General features: G+C 41.2%; 1 protein-coding gene across 4 annotated transcripts in view; it reads left to right on the top strand.

Moving 5' to 3' along the window:
* The window catches only part of NAV2 (neuron navigator 2), a 410,389-nt gene that overhangs the window by 108,809 nt on the left and 276,898 nt on the right, over positions 1–24,682 (top strand). For all 4 annotated transcript variants that reach the window (XM_053286662.1, XM_053286663.1, XM_053286664.1 and 1 more), the window contains exon 2: positions 17,612–17,729. In XM_053286662.1, coding sequence (XP_053142637.1) covers positions 17,612–17,729 — 118 coding nt within the window. The remainder of the gene's footprint in view (positions 1–17,611; positions 17,730–24,682) is intronic.

Raw genomic sequence — 24,682 nt, forward strand, 5'->3', positions numbered from 1 at the left:
CGGGGAGTGCCCATGCATCCATGGGGGAAAGGGGCCTACTGTACCATGGGAAGCCCAATACAAGACTTTGCTCTGGGGCTTACCAGATCCTGGGACTCCTATAGAGTCTTGTGTACATTTGGGGTCCTTCACATTCTCTTTATCTCCATGTACCATGCAATGAATACTCATGATTGCAAAGGTTGTTTAACTCATAAAGAAGAGAAAGCCTCTGGCTGCATGGACCTCTGAGTTGAGGCATATATGTTTAATGGTCAAGGCTGCTTAAACACAAATGTTGTTTTCTGCCTTTTCCGTTATCCACCTCAAAACTTTAAAAACAACACCATATCTAAGGATTTTCTTAAATGAGACCAAGTTGGAGGCACTGACTTACAATTTGATTAATAAATTAAGTTTAAATGGTTGTTTTAAAACAAATTGATAGTATTAGCTGCCTCTCTTTATTTATTCATTCATTCATTCATTCATTCATTCAATTTCTACACTGCCCTTCCAAAAATGGCTCAGCGTGGTTTACACAGGAAAATAATAAATAAAGATGGATCCCTGTCCCCCAAGGGCTCACAAGCTAAAAAGAAACCTAAGAGAGACACCATCAACAGTCACTGGAGGTATTGTGCTGGGGGTGGATAGGGCCAGTTACTCTCCCCCTGCTAAATAAAGAGAATCACCACTTTAAAAGGTGTGTCTTTGCCAAGTTAGCAGGGGTTATTCACAGATGCTTGAAGAATTTCTGTCTGCATAAGTAGTTTTGTCACATGTGTAACTATGTTGGATCTTATTCAATGAATAGCGATGGGATGTTGCCAGATATTGATAGATTTTTGCTGCACTTTGCTAGCACGTTTGTTTGTTTGTTGAAGTTCTGTGCCGCCTAATATAGAAATCTCTAGGTGGTGTACTTTTAGCATTTCTTTCAAAAACATCTGTATTGTGTCTTGAAGTTTCAACGATGTAGTTTGGCAGGTTTTTGCGGGACCTGGTACAAGGAATGAACGTACCTATTGGCTTCATTAGAGGGGGGCAGTGGGCCTGGCTGCCTCAAGCCCCACTCTGATTTGTCAACTAGAATGGAATATATAGAGGCAGAGCAGGTGTAAGGTGTGGATGTAGAACGTTTGTCTGCAGCCAACAGTTCCATAGTGCATGGTCCTCTTGGGTGCAGAGGTCACAGCTGACGTGGACAAAGCTGTCTGAGGTGGTACAGTATTTGGAACAGAGTTTGCTATAAGCCATACAAAGGGGTGAATCAGTTAAGACTATTTTCAGTAATTAATTGCTTTGGACTTGCCTCTAGATGCAACATCAACTGCTGTTCCTCTGCAAGCCCATTGCAACAAACTGAACTTTAGACAAAAATGCTGTGTTCTTAGTATCTGGAACATTGAGATGCTACCGTCTTGTAACTCAAGTTTCCTTATATTTCACACTTTATATTATATGAGAGCAGCAACAGTTTTCTTCTCCTTGCCAAACTTAACGACAGAGTTTGTTTATTTTCTGAGAGGATCCTTCCCCCCTCCCCACCCCAGTGACACTTAATAGTTCTTATAACATGGAAAGTAAATAACTTAAATGTTGCCAATGTGGCTTAGAATCAATGCCTCCCTAGAAATATTTTAACAGTCCCCCCTCTAAATGTACGTGGAAGATGTTACAAACATATCATGCATTTGTAAAGGACACAATGTACTCCGGCTATCAACAACTGAAGTGGCTACTTTACTTTACTTAGTGTTAAGTACCATCACTCCCCCCTCACTGAGGAATACTGATTCTAAGCAAAAGAGTTCCAGTATTTCTACTGATAGTTTCAAGGATATAGGGAGGGTAGAACAGAGCAAAACAGGGCAATGAAGATTTTGGAAATGGGGTCAACCCAGATGTAGTTATAGATGCAAAGCAAGATGGAAGGTTCAACCTTCTGCACTGAAGCAAAATGAAAGAACACAGTTTCAATGAAATGGATCAGAAGAAACAGATACACGAGAAACTGAGAAGAAGGTATTGTTTATTCTTTAGATCAGTCTTATGTGATCAAAAGGTCCCTTAAGATCAACATCAATAAACACGAAGGAACTATCTTTTCCTAATTATTATTAACCTAAGCAGAACTTTCTATTTCCACTAATTTGAAAAGAAAGTAGATCACCAAGGATAAATGGTTGACTATGAAAATGTAAAAACTATCATCTTATTTTAACACTTAATTGAATATTAAATGAACTGTAATTGTTTTGTCCAGTTAATAGACTGCTTAGTGGCTACAGGGGCTTTACTTGTGCTGCTCTATGTCACTCTGCAGCATTCAGGATATAATGCTGACTGTTGAGGGTGGGAGTTGCTCAGCTTTGCATGTCTTTTCTTAAGTTTCAAGACTTTGCTCAATGGAGTTATTTGGATGGAATTAAGGTTGGACCCTTTCTGCACAGTAAAATGTTTTTTGTGTTGTATGGTGTATAATTAGGTGTGTGTTTGCTGCTTGTGCCACTCTCATGCAACTGTGGGGGGGGTGGGGTTATGCTCCTGGCCCCCTTGAGGCAAGCACGGAGGCTGCCATGTTGGAGTTCATCATGTGACACAGGCCAGCCAAGCAGATGCTAGGAGCGGCATTTTAATATGCCGGCTCCATAGAGCTGCTTCTCAGTTGCTTGGACTGAGCAGCCCTCCTTCCTACACATTTCAGTGAGGGAAGTCAGTTCGCCATTCGGGGTCAAATAGGAATTTTTGGGGCCACACCTGATTGGCCTTGGTGTGGCCTTTTTTCGCCTACTTTTCACTGAAACTGATGTAGGATTATCACCTTTTGATTGGTCACATGTTGATGAGTGTGGGTTAGTTTAAGTGTATTAATTGGTGTTTGATTGGAGGATCATTTAAGGCAAGTAGGCAAGCTGAGGAACAGCCTTTTCAGGTTTTGCAGCCCTTGGGCTGGGATCCACCCCTACTCAGGGGCAGGCTGGCACTCAACTCCCAGAGCTTTGTGGCCTGGGTGGGTGGGGCTGCCTGACCTCCCCTCAGCGGGGTTTCACCTTGTGGCTGTTGTGATGTTCAGATTCAGTCCAGACAGAACTAACACCCAGTCTGTCACCCAGGGTTGGGCGGTCTTCCTTATGAGACTGACCCTTAGTTGGGTTAACCACATTCTGAATTGACATGCCTTGCTGCAGGGTTTGTTACCTAAATTAATGAAAATGGTCATGTTCATCCAACTGTATGTGCCTTGTCTTTATTGGGACCTGGGAGAGCAATATTGGGTGCTGTTGGGATTTAGGGTACAGTCCAATTCCATTAAAACCAGTGGCTGGCATCTTGACTAACGAAGTACTGTGCCTATGACAGGTTCAGCTAAGTCAGCTCCACTGCTGGCTCAGTGGTGGGGGTACATTTTGATGACCACCCCTACTCTAGCAAGTGCTCCAGCTGTGTACCCCTCAGGGACATATTTTTGGTTGACATAAAAATAATTTACAGGGGAAGGAGTGGTCATTTGAAATTCAACAACTAGGAACCAGCATTAGTCTGGAACGCCTGTTGCGCTGCTGCTTTGCCAGTGCAGGTTTGCCACTGCCTGCAGTGGGAAGCGGATTGTGCTTCTATTTGTTGTGCACAGTTGTAAAATGGCCAAGGTACACAATATGTTAAAGGGCAAATTCTGTCTTAAGAATGGTATATATATCATACGTGATGTAATATAGGCTTGTTACCAGATCAGAGCTCTATATATTTCCCAGCTGAGACAAACTTTTCAGAAATAAGGAGCATTGCTTTCTCCTTCTGGTGTTCTGTTTAAAACAGATTGCTACGATCTGAAAAACCTGACAGATTATAGTATAATTGGCATTATGATACCTCCCACTTAGGTTCATTCGTCTCTTTAGCCCCTCCTTGGTCAACCCCCTCAAAAACCAGATTATTGCCATATTCAAGCAAATAGAAGATGCTTGCCTCTGTTTTTTGTTTTTTGGTACATATATGTAGATAAAACACATATGTGTGTTGTTTTGTGCATATCTGTCTGTTTTGTGTATATAAAAACAAAACTTTTAGTTTGCCTAATAAAATCCACCAACCTGAACATCTATTTTAAATGTAAACCATTGGATTGGAGCTGTGTCAGGTACACATACCCAATAACTGTGGTCCACACACAATTGAATTCAGAGGCAAAGCTTTATTATATTGTGAATCTTTATTATATTGTGAATTTAGTGTGCACTTCTCCTGTTAATAACTTGGTGCTTGTACGGTTTTTTAAAGGGTTGAATCTTTTTATAGGCTTTAAAGTATTCTTATTCTCAAAACAGTGGATGTATAAATTTTAAAGTGTGTTCAATGTTCTGTAGAGACAAACTGGGAAAGAGAGGAAGAGGTGATGGAGATTTTGCAACTGAGAAACATGAATGGGCATGAGCATAGAATATGGGTGTGAATATATCCAGTGGGACAGCCCTGAGTAAGAAAATGGCCAGAGTGCTTGCCTGACCCACCGCTAAATTTATCTACAGAGGCTTTACATGCCAACATATATTCCACCCTCCACAGTATATCCCCTGACAAAGAAGATGACTGCACTGGAAAAGACACTTCTGGTTCCTTTACATGTTATATGGATCAGTATGAATTTCCAGATTTCAGCTTGGGAGCAAAGTTAATTTTCCTGTGTTTACAATAAACCAGTAAGCAAAGCATGGTTTCTTTTTGGTATCTCTGGTGCTACAGTGAGGTGGATGAGCTTGGATTTTGGAGATCAATTTTCATTTGTTGAATGTTACATTATGCAGCATGGTTCCAGTCATGCCCTTTTCATGTATTCTTTATTTGTTAAATAGCCAGGGACTAAAGCTATACTTAAAACATATTAACTGCACTGTTAAGAAATTATGTGAGAGAAGGATTGCTAGAGAAGGCAGAAACTGTACTTGAGTTAAATTCTGGCCTAAGGTGTGTGCTGCAGCCTCCCTTATTTACCACCGGCAATTGCCTTTTCACTGGTACCTGTCTCTAGTAAACCATTGTTCCTTTTGGCAAAATGCCTGTGTGCACACTAGATTTCACTTGTTTCCTTTTCATACACCCATATCTGCCTGTTCAGATAGTAAATGCAAGCAGAATAAGTCTTGCAGTTATTATATATGAAGTATATTGTGAGATTAAATATTCTGTTAAGTTTGCTTATGTTTTAACAGACTCAAACGCCTAAGGACAGCAAAGTGTGTGTGGAGGGGTATGGGTATAGATATGGATTTAAAAGTAATTGGATTCAAACAACAGGAAGGAAACTTTTATGTTCAGTATACTAGCACTCCTGCTTCAGAAGCCTGTGTGGGCTGGGCTATGTCAGAATAGAAGGGATTGATTGATTGATTGATTGCCATCAAGTCAGTGTCAATTCGTAGCGACCACATAGATAGATTCTCTCCAGGATGATCTGTCTTCAGCTTGGCCTTTAAGGTCTCTCAGTGGTGCTTTCATTGTTGTGGTAATCGAGTCCATCCACCTTCCTGCTGGTCGTCCTCTTCTTCTCTTCCCTTCAACTTTCCTGCTCAAGGGAGCTGAGTTTTTGCATAATGTGTCCGAAGTATGAGAGTTTGAGCCTGGTCATTTGTGCCTCAAGTGAAAATTCTGGATTGATTTGTTCTATAGTCCATTTGTTTGTTATTCTGGCTGTCCATGGTATGCTCAAAAGTCTTCTCCAGCACCAGAGTTCAAAAGCGTTAATACTTTTTCTGTCTTGCTTCTTCAAAGTCCAGCTTTCGCATTCATAGAGTTTCACGGGGAAAACAATTGTCTGAATGATTCTAATCTTTTTACGTATAGATACATCACGGCATCTAAATATCCTTTCTAAGGCCTTCATTGCAACCCTACCAAGTGCTAGTCTGCGGCGTATTTCTTTACTGCTGGATCCTTTACTGTTGATGGTCGATCCTAAAAGGCAGAAGCTATCCACCACTTCAGTGTCTTCATTATCAGTTTTGAAGCTGGTTGCTGTGCTCGTTGTCATTAGTTTAGCTGTCTTTACATTTAGTCATAGTCCCATTTTTTCACTGTGTTCCTTGACTTCATTACTAGAGCTTGCAGATCATCCACATTCTCAGCTATCAGAGTGGTGTCATCAGCATAGCTCAAGTTATTGATGCTTCTTCCTCCAACTTTAAAACCACACTCATCTTCTTCCAATTCAGATTCTCTCAGTATATGTTCAGCATATAAGTTGAATAAATAAGGAGAAAGTATACAGCACAGAATTAGCTTTAATGGTGTGAAATGTATGTGTGTGTGTGTGTGTGTGTGTGTGTGTGTATGAGAGAGAGAGAGAGAGAGAGAGAGAGAGTGCACACATGCACACGCAACACAAACAATATTCAATCAGTGGCCTGAGAATTGAAGGACAGGAAACAGAGGGTAAGAATAAATGGACAGTTTTCACAATGGAGGGAAGTAGGAAGTGGGGTCCCCACTGTGACCAGTGCTCTTTAGCTTGTTCATAAATGATCTAGGAGTTGGAGTAGGCAGTGAAGTGGTCAAATTTGCAAATAACACTAAACTATTTAGGGTAGTGAAATCCAAAACAGATTGTGAGGAGCTCCAAAAAGATCTCTCCAAAATGGCAAATGTGGTTCAAGTGATGTATATGGGGTTGGCAGACTCCAAATCCACATATATGCTGATGGGATCTGAGCTGTTGATGACTGATCAGGAGAGGGATCTTGGGGTTGTGGTGGACAGCTCATTGGAAGTGTCGACTCAGTGCACAACAGGTGTGGAAAAGGCCAATTGTGCGCCAGGGATCATTAGGAAGGGGGTTGAAAATAAAAGTACTAATATTATAACGCCCTTATACAAATCTATGGTGTGGCTACATCTGGAGCACTATGTACAGTTTTGATCACCGTATCTTAAGAAGAACATTGTAGAACTGGAGAAGGTACAGAAGATGATCAGGGTCCTGGAGCACCTTCCTTATGATGCTAGGCTACAGCATCTGGTGCTCTTTACTTTGGAAAAGAGGCGACTAAAGGGAGACATGATTGAGGTGTATAAAATCATGCATGGACTGGAGAGAGTGGACAAAGAAAATTCTCTCCCTCTCTAACAACACTAGAACCAGGGATCATCCCATGAATCTGAAGGTTGGGAAATTTAGGACTGACAAAAAGAAGTACTTTTTCACACAGTGCATAATTAATCTATGAATTATTTTGTCATGGGATATGGTGATGGCCACCAGCTTGGATGGCTTTAAAGGGGGCTTAGACAGATTCATGGAGGACAGGTCTATCAATGGCTACTAGTCTGGTTGCTGTGGGCCACCTCCAGCCTCTGAGGCACGACACCTCTGAATACCAGAGGAGCAACAGCAGGAGAGAGGGCATGCCCTCACCTGTTGCCTGTGGACTCCCCAGAGGCATCTGGTGGGTCATTGAAACAGGGTGCTGGACTAGATAGGCCTTTTGCCTGATCCAGCAGGGCTGTTCTTATGCTCTTAATTAGGTTATATAATTAGATAAGAGTGTTTATCTTATGCTGGAGAGTATGTTAAGGTAAGATAGGTATACTGGGAAGACAATCATGTTCCTTGCTACTTTATTGTGACATTATCTAATGTGTGCCTTGCAAATAAGTTTTGGTTCCATAGTGACATAATCTGCATGGAGGTTGCAATGTACATCTCATGCTCTTCTATGCTATATATGCTGCAGTCCTTTGACATATACACCTAAACATTTGTTGTTGGCCTGTTGGAACTGGGGATACATTTGCAGTCTTGAACTATCTCAGCCAGGAGAGGAGAGCTGGTCTTGTGGTAGCAAGCATGACTTGTCTCTTTAGCTAAGCAGGGTCCACTCTGGTTGCATATGAATGGGAGGCTTGATGTGTGAGCACTGTAAGATATTCCCCTCAGGGGAGGGAGCCGCTCTGGGAAGAGCAGAAGGTTTCAAGTTCCCTCCCTGGCTTCTCCAAGATAGGGCTGAGAGAGATTCCTGCCTTCAACCTTGGAGAAGCCACTGCCAGTCTGTGAAGACAATACTGAGTTAGATAGACCAATGTTCTGACTCAGTATATGGCAGCTTCCTATGTTCCTATGTAAGGAGACATTATCGTGTTTGCTGCTGTTCCACTGTTACTAAAACTATAAGAATGGCAGCAATGCTCCCAAACCACATTTTTGCAAAACTTTTTAAAAGTTTAAATTAAACATTTTACAAAAGTCAGCAATATTGGGAATTAACCCAATAATTATATTTATTATTTATTTTTATTTTTACATTTTATATCCTGCTCTTCCTCCAAGGAGCCCAGAGCGGTGTACTACATACTTAGGTTTCTCCTCACAACAACAACCCTGTAAAGTAGGTTAGGCTGAGAGAGAGTGACTGGCCCAGAGTCACCCAGCTAGTTTCATGGCTGAATGGGGATTTGAACTCAGGTCTTCCCGGTCTTAGTCCAGCACTCTAGCAACTACACCACGCTGGTGCCTAAACTATATATAGTTGCTTATAGTCACTGACTCCCAAACTAACAAAGCACTAGTGCTATGGGAGATGAACCAGTGCTTCTGAAAAGTTCAACTAACTCATCTGCACCTCTTATGTGATGGTGGGGAGGGCAATGTTTGACAATCTCCTCTTCTCTCAGGAGCACTCTATGCCACCCCAAAATAAGAAGTCCTTGAAGGTTGCACAGCCCTCAGGGTTATCGGGGAAGAGGAGGGCATCAATTTGCACCCCCCACCCAGCAAGCATTAGTGCAGTGTTAGTCTCGAACTCTCTTCAGAAGCACTGATGCTATACTGATTCTTCTCCCTTAGCACCAGTGATTCAATAATAATAATAATACCAGGGGATAGCAGAATAGAAGAAAAAGAAATAGAAAAAATCACCAAATACAAAGATCTACAAATTGAAATTGAAAGGCTGTGGCAGAAAAAGACCCAAATAATCCCAGTGTTCATTGGCGCCCTGGGTGCAGTTCCAAAAGACCTTGAAGAGCACCTCAACACCATAGGGGCCACAGAAATCACCATCAGCCAGTTACAAAAAGCAGCTTTACTGGAAACAGCCTATATTCTGCGACGATATCTATAACAACAGCAACAACATTGACAATAAAATTCTGGCATCCCAGGTCCTTGGGAAGGACTCGATGTCTGGATAAAACAAACCAGTCAATAACACTTGTCTGACTGTGTAAAATAATAATAATAATTTGATTTCTATAGCGCCCTTCCAAAAATGGCTCAGGGCGGTTTACACAGAGAAATAACAAACAAATAAGATGGCTCCCTGTCCCCAAAGGGCTCACATTCTAAAAAGAAACATAAGATAGACACTAGCAACAGTCACTGGAGGTACTGTGCTTAGTCTGGATATCAGCCAGTGAAATAAGTCAACTGATGTGTCAGTAGAATGCTACTATTAAAATGTGAATATCCTGCCACTGAATCATGAGTAATGGAAAAATAGCATCACTGTAAATGCAGGCAGTTACTGAGGGCCCCTTGGCCAAATCCAGTCCCCTAATGTGCTGCTTATGCCCCAGTTGCTGACTTAGAAGCAAAAGAGATGTTGTGAAACTGGCATCTGTGGCAGTAGAACTTGTCAGTAAACTATTTTAGGGGGATGAAGTTGAGAAGCCCACCACTTCTCACCCCCTTTAAAAATAATCCTCTAGGAAAGCCAGGTTTTTTTAAAAACCCGGTCTCTATTTTCCATGTGTGCCATGTTGTGTGCTTGATGAAACTGTGTATTCTGCATGGCAAGCAGTAAATGTTCCTGTGAGGATCACCTCCATGTGCTGATTCTAATTTAAAGCATAGTGTGAATCTCAACCATCCCCTGTGGTTTTCGATAGCACTAGAAGAGGCATTGGCATGTTAATGAGTGCTTTTGGCCGGGGGGCGGGGGGCTTTTTGCTCTGACTAACCTTGTAAGCCAATAAGGAACACACACTCTTTGGCTTGTTCTAATTATGGTCTTTGCTGTCATAAGTATAGTGTTCAGCTGTCACTGTGGTGTCTCCTTGAGTCATGCTCATGAGAGCCTGAGTCACATGCATCTTTTCAGAAAGAAATATTCGGAGGGTTAGCAGCAAATGTCTGCTTTGTTAAGAACTCACAATGAGAAGAGCGAGGAGGAACCTGGTTGTTTTATTCTAGGTACTAGCTGTATATGAAGGTTAAAATTGTCTAAGAGAACTCTTGTTAAAACAAAAAAAAAACAACCTGCATCTATTTGACATCATATGCACCCTTCCTTATTAATAAACCTTAATAGGTGCAGAACAGAGAGCCAAAATGATCAGGTACTGGAGCATCATACTTATGAGGAAAGGCCGTAACATAAGGGGCCTTTTAATTTGGAAAAAGAGGGACTGGGGCAGGACATGATTGAGGCTTATAAAATTAGCAATGATGTGGAGAAAGTGGATAGAGGAAAGTTATTTTCCTTCTCTTACAGCACTAGGACAGTGAAAATGGCTGAAGATTTACAGCAGACAAAAGGAAAAGAGTTCTTCACATGGCACATAATTAGTCTATGGAAAGGGTAGGTGGAATGAGGATGGCATAATGGACATTTTCCCTTGCCCAAGGTGCCTATATACTCATAAGACCCCAGAACACCAAGAGTTGGAGAATGCATCGTCTTTAATGTTATGAAATTGGGGCTTATCAATATAGGTGGCTTCAAATGTTTCGACCAAGTGGAGGGAAACATATATTGGGGCTTTTCTCTTCCATCACTGCTCTGATAATACTACTTGAGGATTCTTGTTGAGTGCTGTTAAATATATGTGGAGACTGGTATATATACACATTTGTATTTGTATAAATATTTGTCATGCATGCAGGCATGTAAATATATGTATTTTCAAGAAATGAACACTTGCTAAGTGAAACTATCTAGTAGGTTCCCGCTTCTTCTGACCAAGTAAGATCTCTTTCCTGAAGGTTCCTTTTGCTCATGAATCAAGTCATTCTCTTTAGCTTAAAAACAAACAAACAAGTTTAGTTCAGTGTTTTTATTGAATGAATTTGTCAGATTGATGAAATTAAGCTAAGTAAATTTGCAAAATTGTTAACAGTTTCCATTGGAACATTGGAACTATTATAGAAGAGCCCCTTGTGTACTGAATAAATCCAGTTCACTTGTTATAACCAGTTGTTGTGGGCCCTCCAAAAGCTGTGGATATGTGATAGTCAAGACTTTTGACAGCCATGTTTGCATGTTTCCCCAAACTTGTGTTTAAGTTTTCAAACTTTAGAATATTTTTTTTCATAGGCCCTGCTCTTGTTTTCCTTCAAGGCAGTGTCCTGTTCATAGTGACTTTACAAGGTGATCTGTCAAAACCTTGATTGTTCCACATTTAGTATTTCAGCAGTGAACTGAAATATGCAGGGTTATATTTGCAAAAACAATATTGACTTGTCACACCCTGCTTCAAATTTAGAATACGGAGAGGGCTATGTGTGGAAGTCTTTCTTTTTCTGTAGAGAGTTGTCTCCATATATATGTGAGACACAGTTGTTGAGTTTTTAAGAGTTCTTCAGTCCCCAATACAATTATTTGACCTTTAAAAAAAATAACCGTTCCTTTTTTAAATGAAAGAGAGGATCCATAGTTCCAGGCTGAACTAGACACATTTAGAAAATTCGGTTGTGTATAAAATGGAGACGAGGCTTTTATTTTATTAGCAAGAAGGAATGTGTGGGTGAAAGTTATTAAACTACTTCCTAACTCGCAGATTACAACAGCCCCTCTCCAAGTGCTCTTCACCCAGGCAAGATGCATATGTCTATCAACATATGAAGCTGCCTCAGACTGAGTCTTATCATTGACCTACCTAGGTCAGTATTGACTAACGTTTGAACAAAGCATGTGCGCATGAACTGGGAAGAAGCCTTTCCCATTCTGAAGAGCTTCTTCAGTTCCAGAGCAGCTATCTTGTAAGTTGGGGGTGATTTTTGTCACTTTTTCCTTTCTCCAGAACTGCTCAGCACGATTGGAAAATATGTCCTGAGGGTCACGCAGTTCTCAAGGACATATTTTTGGGTGGCACAAGATATTTCAGGGGAAAAGAGAGATCTGCAAAATTAGGCACCCTTTGTGTGATAGGTTGCAGAACTTGGTAAGCTTTCTGCAGCAGGGATGCTTCTTTCCGGTGCATAGGTGCATGCTTAGGATGTTGGCCACTCTCTGTTCTGATTGGCAGCATATTTCCAGGGTCTCAGAAAGGTCACTTTCAACGTACTTAACCTTTTAACTGAAGAGTAAAACTCTGAGAGAGAGTCAAGGTGACAAACCAATATATGTCAAATGTATTCAAAATAAACAAGAAAAGTATATGGAAGTATGAAGATATCCAATAAATAAATAAATGACTGACTGACTGACTGACTGAGAGCTTGGCTGAGAAGAACAGAACTCAGGGAGAGACGCTTTGAGAAAACAGCCATGTTTGGGAGGATAGTTCAGTTCCCCACTGATGTGCCCCTTTGTTAAAACAGGACTCCCATTCTCTTTCTATATGATGGGTTAAACACATGGAACTGCTACTGTCACATTTAGTTTGTCCCTCATTGGTGGAGCCCATGCCTCCCAGGCAAAAAGTTCCAGATCTAAAATGACATCTCCAGTCAGAAGGATCTCTGGTGATAGGGTTGGGAAGGTCTCTGCCTGGGAATTTGTACTGCTAATCAATCAATAGTACACAGTTCTGGTCTAGATGGACCAGTGCTTTGCTTCATCATAAAGCTGCTTCATATGTTCAAGAGCTGAAAACACCATGAAAGGTTTTGCTTGGATAGACTGATTCCACATATCCTTTTTATGCCCTGTAAACAGATCGATACATGGATGTTTTGGGAAGATGAATTCACATCTATCTCTCTCGTAAATCATCATAGCAGTATATTACTTGTTCTGTTATTGTGTCTGTCTGTCCATTTAAGTCACTGGAATCAATTAATTGCTATGTAAGTATCAATTCCTCGAGGGGGGAGGAGGAGATGTTACATTATGTAGGAAACTGCTCTTTTCTGAAACAAGTGTGCTGGGCCTAGATTACTAAAATGCCCAGGTCTTGTAAAGTTGGAGAAAGGTGCAGATAGTAACAACCTCCAGTAGCAAGGAGTTTTTTGCTTTGTACGTTAATTAGTTTAGTATATGCCATGAGAGATCCCATAATGAATATAAAGTATGGAGTTATTAAAAATGAGCGGAGACCTTTGTAATGAGCATTAATATACTTCTGCTGTAAGGCAGAAACATTGGGAACATATTCTTCCACTACAAATAATTTGATTAGATACATGTGTGCATGTTATGCAGTAATCTTGTTTTAAACAAATAGATGGTGTGAATGGCATTTTTGGCTTTCAAAGATGTCAAGAAATAGCTTCCCCCAGTTTCCTGTTTTTTAAATGGTATCTACTTATCAATCAATACAGCAGATGGATTTTTTATTTTGCCTTTTGGCCTGCACTTCCAGCATTCTGTATCTGCTTGAGATACAACTGTAGATTCATAGAGAAATGCTCCTTAGCATCAGCTTGCTTGTGTTGTGTTGTGTGTGTGTGTGTGAGTGTGTGTGTGACTAATAGTAATTGCTTGCTACTGCAGTAAGTTAATTCATTGCTTTCTTCTGAAGAACTGGAGAGCCTTATAATGATCTAAAAGGGACATGACAGAGGATGGTTTGCATGGGGCTAACTGGGCCCCCCAATTAAAGTTACACAAATCATAGTAGTGACAGAATGAAATGACCTGCTAAAATCATTCATCCCATCTGCCCACATTGAAGGAATTATTGTTGCTGGGAGAACATTCCTTGGAGATTTCTCCAGTGTCATTTTAAATATTCCAAAAATTGGTCTTCAATTGGTCTTCATTGGTAAATTATAATAAAGTTTGCTGATGCCCACAATGATTACAGGTTAGAATATGAACCAAAACAATGCAGAAAATTTCAACCTACATTCTCAGAAGTGTTATAGATCTGCTCTGGCATTCAGCTCGATTGTATTGACTTTCTAATGCACTTTTAGATATAAATTGCATTTTAAAAGGTTCATATTTTAGTTCAGGAAGCTTCTATCCCACCCAGATACGTTCTTTAAAAATGAATGTTTGTGTGCAGAGAAATGAGAAAATACTGCATGAGTTACATTGATTGGCTTTGTGTTTACATTTTGACATAATTAAGAATTCTCATCCTAGGAGGTGGTCTTTACAAAGCAGCAGTGGATAGAAAATACTGCTGACTTGTTTATTGAGAAATTGGGCCATGTTTGTATGTTTCAGTTGCAGATGGAGTTTTGTAAAGATCCATTAGTCAGTGTTAATGGGGAGACAGAGAAGTTCATTTAATGGTCACTCACTTCATAAGTGTTCCACATGTTGTGCAGCAACCATCCACTGCTGTAGGGGAGCTTCGTCTCTGCACAGTGAGGTTGCTCCAAGTTCAACCAAAGTTCTGTTGAGCAATAGTGTATGCAGCAGGGAGGGGAGAGTGATATTTTACCAAGTCCCCGAGTCTCCATTAATGCTCGTTGCTATTTGGCAATATGTCCCTGAGGGTCTCACAGCTATTAGGGACGTATTTCTGAATAGCAAAGAGCACTAAGATAGGCAGGGGAAATTAGCAAAACAATTTCCATCCTTGCCCACATGTGCTTCACAAGGGTTTGCTGAGCTTGGAGCAGCTTCACGCAGAGACACAACTAGCTTATGGTATTGGATAGGTGGGTGACATGTGGGCTGGTAAGTTTAGGACTGCAACTGAGATGACTGGGAACCTACAACAGAGGCCTTGAAATATTTGTATTGGGTGATCCTACTAAAATAAATGAAGCTGAAGGAAAACTGCATGAACCAGAGCATAAGACCCTTGCAGTTTAGTCCTGTGCATATTACTTGAAATCTTGTTATATTGCTTTAAAAAGGACTTACTTCGAAGTTAGTATGCTTAGAACTGAGCCTTGGAAGCTGTAGTGAGGCTTGGATATAGATTTGATTCTGAATGCCCATGCACAGACAGTGACCCCCTATAGCTCTTTCCGGTGGTAGCAGGAAGATTGGCAGTTGTCATATTTTAAGGCTTTCCACATGAGCAGCGTGGGGAGCCTGCAGGGGGTATGTGGGGAGAGCGGGCTTGTCCCGCTGTACCTGCACACAAGCTGGCAGCTCGCCTTGGGTGGCCGGATTGACCACCCACATGATTACCAGCTCCATCACAGAGCTGGTTGGTGCAGTGGGGTTTGTGGGCATCCTGGCCCCCACAAGTTCCAAAATGCCCCACGCAAGTGCAAGGGACATTCTGGGGAGCCCTTCGGCACCAAGAGGCTTGTTGTAGCTAGCCTCCCTGTTGGGGGTCTACTCATGAGTCTACCTACACATGAGCAGTGAAACGTGGTTAGCCGAGCATGCACTCCACTAACCTCATTTAATTGGGGGAGGCAATTAAGCGGGCTTGCAGCCAGGAGCAGCATGGCTCCTGTTGCAGCACACAACCCGCCAAACTGGGCTGGGCTCCCTGAACCCAGTTTTTATGGGTCGTGAGAATAGCCTCTTTGCCTTTTTGTGAGCTGGTTTATCAAGCTGTGCGACATTGTGTAATAGCATTTGGTAAAGAGATGTGGAAAGCTAATTTTGAACCGGTTCCTTCTGAGAGGACGTCCAAGCACCACAAGAGTTATTCATAGTCACTGGCCACATTGAGATCTAACAGCAACCAATGATGGTAATACCAAACATGGGTTGTTGTTACAAGCCTACATGACTCTTGGGGTCATACATTACGTCCTCCTCTTCCCATCATATTTGAATAAGGCAAACTATGTTTGTTCCTAAACCGGGATCAGATGTTGGTTTGGCATCCTGGTTTGAGAACAACCTATGGTTTGTACAAACCTGGTATCATATTCAGATGAAATGACAAGCAGTGGTTTGCTACCAGATTATATCTCATATAGAAATGTAATTATAAAAATCACTTCTAAGATGTCTGTTTATGGGCATTAGTTTTTGTTTTGCAGCATATCCTGACATGACAGGCCCTATGTTGATATTAAGGATCCATCAAGGCTTCTGTGCAACTTGAAAGACAGCCCTGATGGTGTAGTTTGATGGGACTGTGGCAGAACAACTTGACCTGTTTCCGGGCAGTTGTGCAGTGCTCCTTCCATTGGAAACTATGGAAGAACTGTTGCATGACTGCCCGGAAACAGTTCAAGTTGTTCCATCGCAGCCCCATCACTCTACACTGTTGAGACTGCCTTCTATGTCATGCAGCAGTTTAGCATCAACATAGGGCTGCCAATTATGTTGGTCAGACTTGGTCCCATTAAGGAGTTAGTGTAGCATTCAGTAAAACCCTCGGAGGGTGAGCGAGCCTCTTTTCAAAATTGCCCCTTGAAAAGACTCTTAAAAAGAAGCCAGACTTGGGTTGACTTCTGCAGGATAGAATTATTACACAGAAATTGTTCAGACTGTGCCTGATTTATAATCTCAGCAAAACTGAAATGAAGTGGCTGTGTCTGTCACACACTGACAACCCAATCCTGTGCGTAATTACTCAGAATCCCGTCTCATTTAATTTAGTGAGGCTTTCTTTCAAATAATCTAGACTTGAAGGCTGAATATGTTAAAAATGAAATTTAAGTGAAAATATAACATTGAGATGACTATTTTAGACGACTACTTTAGTTGTTAGGTACTATTGGTGTTAGATTCCTGTTGGTGTGTGAAGCTCATACAGCACATTCTTCAATTAAATATATCTACCTAAGATATATCTAAGTCCAGAATTTCTCCACTACCTGAATCCAATATTGTTAATAGTTTTTCTTTTAAATAACCTTGAAACAATATTGGATTCAGCAGTGGAGAAATCTTCAGTAGGCATTTGCGGGTGCAGATATTTTGGGATGAAAGGACTATATGTTTCATAAGTCTAATTTTAGATACTAGTTTTAGAACCGTTGTTAACTGGCAGTGTGTGGCAAGGAAAATGACACGCATAATGGCACGCACAAAGTGAATGGGAGTATACATTTCTGGTTAGATTCTAAAAGAATGCATCCATTTAAATAAACCCAGTTCATTTTGTACACTAGAAAACTCGGCATGAAAAAGCTAAGTTTATGATTTTTCTTTTACATAAATGTTTGCTTAGAAAAAGATTTCCTTTAGGAGCTCTCAGACCTGGGATTGAAAGAAAAGACCGAATTCTTTAGTGTAAATAGAGAAACTCAGCCCAGTCTCTGGTGCAGACTGTTTAGTTCCATGTCTGATAACCCATTCAGGCTGTAGCATGTTTAGAAGCTTTCTTTAGTTTCCTTCAGCTCTGATGTCAAATTTCTCTATACAAGAAAGCCCTGCTATAATAAGCTGAATACTTGATCAGCACAATGCCTTGAATTTTAATGTTGCTAACTTTGTTTCAAACAGCTTGAGAAAAAGGAGAGGAGTCCTCTGTTCCACGGATTGCAAATCTGAATTGCTTTTACTAGTTAAAGTGAGAAAAATATGATTTAAAGAGCAAATTAGGTCAAGTGCCAAATGTGTCGCCTTTATACCTTCTCTCTCTCTCTCTCTTTTTACAGATTTATACAGATTGGGCCAATCACTATCTAGCAAAATCCGGCCATAAACGCTTGATAAAGGACCTGCAGCAAGATGTGACCGATGGAGTTTTATTGGCTGAAATCATCCAGGTTGTAGGTGAGTAAGTTTGTTATCAGCCTCAACAGCTTGGTCAGTACCAGGTCTTCTATCAAACAAATAAAAAGCAAGCACATATAGAGTCATGGTTCTGCCACAAAGCTGTGATGATTAATTTTAATAAACTTCATATGTGGAATGTTTGTGCTGGGTAAAATGGTGTTGCAATATCATGCAGAACAATGAAATAAATAAAAAACTGGTAAGAACCTTTGTTTTATTTCACTATGATTGTTACTTTGTTGTTACTGCCATTTCCCTTTTACTCCTTTTATCTCTGCTTCTTGATTGGCATTGATAGAATTTAATAAATTAGCTAAGTTAAGACTGCCATTGTTCTAGCTTGAGAAACTTCTTCAAGCAGATATAAGATAGTAGGGTAATGGTTTGATGAATAGTGAGCTATTGGGTTTTTTAAAAAAAATGATCAGCTTTCTAAAACAAATGGGTTGACTATCCTGGAAGCTCTAGAACATAATAGGGTTACTATTAGAACAAACTTTGAAAAGAGAGATGATGTGAGTCACTGTATAAGGCAGAGATTTTATGTTGAAATTGCAGCATAGCCTTGGGTTTATCTGTGGAAATATCTCTGAGCACCATCTCTAAGAGCTGGTTTACAATTTCATGTTTATCACTTGATTATTACAATAATCAAGCAATAGGTCGTATGAGTAAATGGGTTATAATCACTGAGCTAACACAACAATCAGAGCCTTCACATTGCCTCATTTTACTTCAAATACCATGCAGATGTCAAAAAAGCTCATTGTTTTGCAGAACAGACCTCATCCGTTATTACTTAAAACTGTTCAATTGTACTTGCATGGTGCTATGTACATTATTTCCAATGTATATAGCACTGCAGGAGCAGTGTTGAGGAATTATTAGTAGCTGCAGATGAGCCCTTTTCCGTAACAATGTGGGTGTTGCTTTGGATGCCCGCAGTGATGTTAGTGGTTCAGAATTAGCCATGTTACCCTGTGCAGCATGTCAGCCAGTTTATATATTCACTTGCCAGTGTGCCTGTATTGGGTATCCAGTAATCAAGAATAGAGTACTTGCATGTATGAAGAAGCCCTCAATTTTAGCTGTCTGTAATAAAATGGGGTCACCTTAAGTGGTGCAGCGGGGAAATGCTTGACTAACAAGCAGAAGGTTGCTGGTTCAAATCCCTGCTGGTACTATATAGGGCAGCAGCGATATAGGAAGATGCTGAAAGGCATCATCTCATTCTGCGAGGGAGAAGGCAATGGTAAACCCCTCCTGCATTCTACCAAAAAACCCCACATGGCTCTGTGGGCGCCAGGAGTCGAAATCAACTTGATGGCGCACTTTACCTTTAAATAAAATTGGAGTCATTGTAGCCAACCTTGCAGATTAAATGGGAGTCATGGTAGCCAACCTTGCAGAGTATCAAAGTATTCTGGCTTATCATTTGGTAATGATAAGAGGTCCAATTCTATGTGATGTTGACATCCTTAGCTCATCATGACTTATGTAGAAATGTAGATACTCTGTAGATGATAATCTGTATCTCTGTAGATACTTCTGTAGATACTCTGCAGCTTACTACACTGGAAAATTTGATCCTCTTGCCTGTCACTTTTACCACCTCAGTTTGTCAAATTAATTATTTCCTTTGGAGATTAATCCATATGGCATGTCACCCGTATGGATGGAAGAGAGAACTGGATGCTCAAAAAGGCAATTAGTATGAATTAGAATGAACAAGGGCAAAACTTTGACATTTGACATGTTGGCACTTTCTGCCAAAAGCACTTGAGAGAGATACTGGTTCTTCATTGACTTCTGGGGACTTCTTGACTTCATTTTCTTACTTGTTCCCCCACCGCCCAGGGAGGCATGTCATATATGTACAAACAAGCAATTTCATCAGTAATGATTTAGCTATTATTCTCCCTGCCACCACCAGTTTTTTCATGTATTAATATAGAATCAATTGATTTTTACATAACCAAGTCATTCTTTATTCACAATTTGTGTGCAGCCTTTATTGCTCACTCCCAAAGGCTACCACAGTTCAAAAAACAAAAGCAAGAGCACATCCATACAGATCCAGCCATAGATAGATACTTTGCACTACAGGATAAAAACAAACACTATAAATCCTTTCCATTTTTTAAATATGTTTTACAGTGTTATAATAGGATGTTTAAAACTCAAATATCTCTTAAATGGTAAATGTCAAATAAGATTATGAGGAACACAACACATTCTGTAATCTTTATATGCTGGCCTCAAATTTTCTTTCCTGCCAAGGCAATTTTTGCAACCCTCAATGTGAAATCTTTGATTGAATTAAAAATAACACAGTAATTCAAACTCACAAACATACAGGCACACATTGTCAAAAAACATATACCTTTTTGATAGGAGAATCTCTGACCGGTCTTACATTTATCATAAGCCATGTTAAGATGTGCTGCTCCTGACACAGGGAATGTGTGGGAGGCTGTGGGAGAAGACACCAGCTAGCAAGCCCCTTGTGCTGATGCGCTCCCCTGCTATGCCCCAGCTATTCCTGCATCCAGCACTTCAGTCTACATATGTACAGAGGTAGTATGTACCTGTACCTAGGAATAGGGCTAAAGTAATTCTGAAATGGTGTTGGGTCCCATTCCAGGACTGGCTAGAGCAGCTCATTGAGAGGCTTCCTTTTACAGAAGGAGTTTATTTTTATTTATTCATCACCTGCAGATAATGGTGGCTCCTAGAGGTGCTTAGTATGCTCCTTAGTGCATGGGCAGGTTTCTTCAGAAATTGGTCTTCCTTCATATAAACAAATCCCAAACCATATAGAACTTACAAAGCCAGGACCAGCACACTGAACTGAACTCAAACAGACTAGGAACCAGTGAACTTCTTGTCACACTGCTGAGATGTGTCTAGGTCCTAATTACACAATATGGGTCACAATACAACTGCTCCATTGCTAACTGCAATCAAAGTCAACCCCCTGTAAAATGCATTACTGACATAACTGCTTGAAGTTCTTAGAGTGTGGCCACATGGCTAGGCTATCTCTGTTCATGAACAGTTGTAGCTGCACGTCAGTATCTGGTGAAAGGCATTCTGTGCCACTGGCCACTGTAGTGATCTAGGAGTACTGTGACTATGATCCTTTAGGACCGCCTAAAGTTCATTGTACAGAATAGAATGAACACTATCTGAACAGATAACACACAGAATCTCTGTGTTGTTGGGACTGAGCCTCAGCTTATTGGGCCTTATCCAGTCTATCTGTGCTTTCACACCCCAGTGCAGCACTTCCATAGTTTTACCTGATTTAGATCAAATATAGACATATAGCTAGATGTTACTAGGATATTGGTGACACCACAGCCCAATTCCCTGGATGCTCTCTTCATATAAATGTTAACATGAGAGACAGAATTGAATCCTGTGAGACCCCATAGCATAAAATGACATAAAGCCAAGCAGAAATTGCTGCACCACCACCTTTACAGCTGTTTCCCTCGTAAATACAAAGCAATGTTCGTTAACTAAGACTTTATTCCAGAAACAACCCCATTTTCTCCTCCTCATTTCTCTCTCTCTCTCTCTCTCTCTCCCCCCCCCTCTACGGGAGCCCCACTGGGACAAACTTTTAATCAACAAAACATATAGGATTGCTAGTCAGAATACAACACATCCCTCCCCTTTATAACAAACATAATTAAAATTTGGTGACAAAGTCTCTATGTTTTCTAGGTGGTCTCCTGTCACACACACACTTCTAATTCTTGGGGTCTCTGGCACAGGAGCTCTTAGTTATTTATTTTCTGGTACAGAGGATTGTCCATCACTTTCATCAGCCTCATCTGTGAAGTAAAGACTGGAGGCAAGATCAAATTCCTCTACAGTTTGTCTCTTGAGATGAGATTCCCTTCTTTTTTTCCTCATAGTATGCATGCTTGCAAGTCTTGAACTGTTCCATTTCTTTCCCTCATCCAATATGTCCTCTGATTCTGATAATTTGTTTTGGTCTAGAATATCAGGAACATCCCTTTCTCATTTTATAAGGCAGTCATACTTGAACAAGGTCCCCCACCTGAAATGCTCACTGTTTTGCATCTGTTTCTGATTCACATACAACATGTGTTGTTTCTCCCTTATCTGATCTCAAATCTCTGTGTTGGCCGGGCGAGATGGCATGGAAAGCCCTATCATCAGTTGTTGCCATTGGGTAAGTTGGGTGGTAGCTTTGTGTTCCCTTAGCAGTTCAAAAGGTGATTTCCCTGTAATAGAATGAGGAATAGATCAATAAGCAAATAGAGTTTCACAGTTTGCCTCTTTCCAGGGTTATTCTTATCTAGCCAGTTGTAAACTTCCTTTCATTTATCTGTTCATTCTTTTCACTAAGCCATTCCTTTGAGGGGGTTACAAGGAAATAGTCTTGTGTTGTATCCCATAATTATGCATATATTGCTGCATTTCAAATGAGGTAAGCTGTGTCCTATTGTTAGTCACTAGTTCTTTAGGAAGACCTTCCCTCGCAAAAACTGCATCCAGGAACTTAATCACCTTGTATGTAGTAATGCTGTCAGGAACTGAAACTTCTGGCCACCTGGAATAGTAATACTCCATGACTATAACAAATGTTTGTTTTGTGGGTTGGTTATCAAAAAGCCCCATTATATTAGGGGCAGGTTTTTGCCAAGGACTATTGGGATACCCTACTGGAATCAAGGGGATGGTAAGATGGGTTTTACACCACTGTGAGATATTGTGCATCCCAAGAACACCACTGATTGTGTATCAAAACAGACATTTCTCTGCAGAGATAGTAAGTCTGTGTTGGAGTTTTCTCAAGACTTCTGTCAGATTAGCATTGTGCTTCTCAATTGTTTTTCCAAAGTGGCTGTATAATGTATACTCAGACTGTGCTTTAGGTCTCATTGAGGGATATGGAGTTGTACAGCCGTCACTCACCCCACCTTGCCCAAGAAGGGGATATTTGCAACTGGCTGATAATATTTATAGGGGGGATTTTTTCCTAAAGTGTATTTGTTTAGGAGCAGCTTCACAAGCACCTCTTTTTGACGAGACTGGAATTCTTTCCTTTCTCAGTTTTCTCCATATTTGCATAGTTTTTACCCATACACACTAAAATAAGGAGGGGAAAGAAATTTGTGTGTTTTCAGAAGTTGAAACACTTGATTTGATTATCCTTTGCATATTCCCACTGCTGCATTAACATTTGGCTTCATTGTTTAAGCATACTATGAAAGGTGAATGCATAAGGCGAAGGATTTCATTTTTTCTCCAAATAATCACTTCCACTTTAAAAAAAAGCCCCATGTTGAAATGCACCTGCTCCTATTTCAATCTCCCAGATTGGCACTGAAAGAATAATAGTCATTTGCATCTAATATGTAATAGCCTTAGGCAAAGTGAATCTCATTGCCACATCTGAAGTGTTAATATACACCTATGGTGGCAATAGTAGCAGCTTTAGAATACTGATTAAACAGAAGTTAAAACGTCACAACTTGTCCAGATAGATAAGATTTGTTATTTGGGAAGCCAGGGTGACAAAGTAAAATAATTTGCTTCCTTCTGGTTGCTGCAATCTACTCTGTTCTGTACAGGGGTGTAGGAAGTCGGTGGCTGCCTGTTTCCCCCCCCCCCCCCCCGCCGCCATTGCTGGTCCCCGCTGTATGTGGGGACCAGTGCTAGCCCTTGCATGCCACCGCCTGCCTTACCATACTGCCTCCTGCCTCTTCTTGTTGCTGCTGCCATTATGTTCTCATCCCCTCACTTCCCACTCCAGGAACCTTCTTGGAGTTCCCGGTGGGCTCTTGGAGGGCTGGGTGAGGGGATGGGGCACGTTCTCTCTCGCACCGATGAGACTGGATGCATGGCATCCCTCCACTCACCTGAAACAGTGGACAGCGTAATGGCAGCAGCGGTAAGAGGAGGATGAAGAAGCAGATGGCAGTGGTGAAAGATGGAAGGAGGAGGAGGAGGTGGCAGCAATGGTGGCAAAGGGAGGAGGAGGAAGTAGGAGGTGGAGCAGGCAGCAGCAACCCTGGGGGTGTGGCAACTCGTGGCTATGCCCAACCAGTGGCTATGCCCCAGCTCTGTACTTAGAAACAAATAGAAGGTACTACTAGTCCCATAGAAGAATACATATTATATCTTAAGTTCTTTACTGTTTCTTCAAAGGGATAAACAATTTTGCCAGTTTCTTTGGCTCTGCAGTTGTGCTGTCCCAAACTGTTGTTACTAAAAACGACTCTGGGACAGCTATACCAGTGGTGGTGGGGAATCGATGAAGATATAGCATTAGTAGGCCAGTGGGTCGTTACAGGGAAAGGGAATTCAGAAATTTAATTGGTGTTGCCCCTTCCAGCAGGCCTACCATCTCTTTGGCCTTGGAGAGCAATGCCACCCACCCATAGAACCTCATCTTATTACTCTGTAATGCCAGGTCAGTTCAAAATAAATCTGAGGTAATGCATGACTTGATCATGCATGAAGGAGCTGACCTCATATGTATCACAGAGACTTGGTCAGGAGGGCTAGTGGTCCAGTTTGGTCCCAGCTTATTTCTCCCAGAAGCTTATTCCATGGTAGAGCAGGTGAGAGGATGTGAGTGGGGAGGTGGGGTGACTGTGCTCTATAAGAATACCATCTCCCTTACCAGTATCCCTGTCAGGGATTTGGCCTATATTGAATGTATTTACCGAAGTCTAGGGACCAGGGATAGACTGGGACTTCTGCTGGTGTACCAATCACCCCGCTGCCTAGTGGAGTCCCTAACTGAGCTCACAGACCTGGTTGCTCAATTGGTATTGAAGTGGCCCAGGCTGCTGGTGGAGGAGAACTTCAATTTTCATTTTGGGGCTGGGTTGTCAGGAGTGGCTCAAGAGTTCATAGCAGCCATGACGACTGTGGGCCTATCCCAATTGGTCTCTAGACAACAG

Source organism: Hemicordylus capensis, chromosome 1, assembly GCF_027244095.1.
Source record: "Hemicordylus capensis ecotype Gifberg chromosome 1, rHemCap1.1.pri, whole genome shotgun sequence".
Lineage (NCBI taxonomy): Eukaryota > Metazoa > Chordata > Lepidosauria > Squamata > Cordylidae > Hemicordylus > Hemicordylus capensis.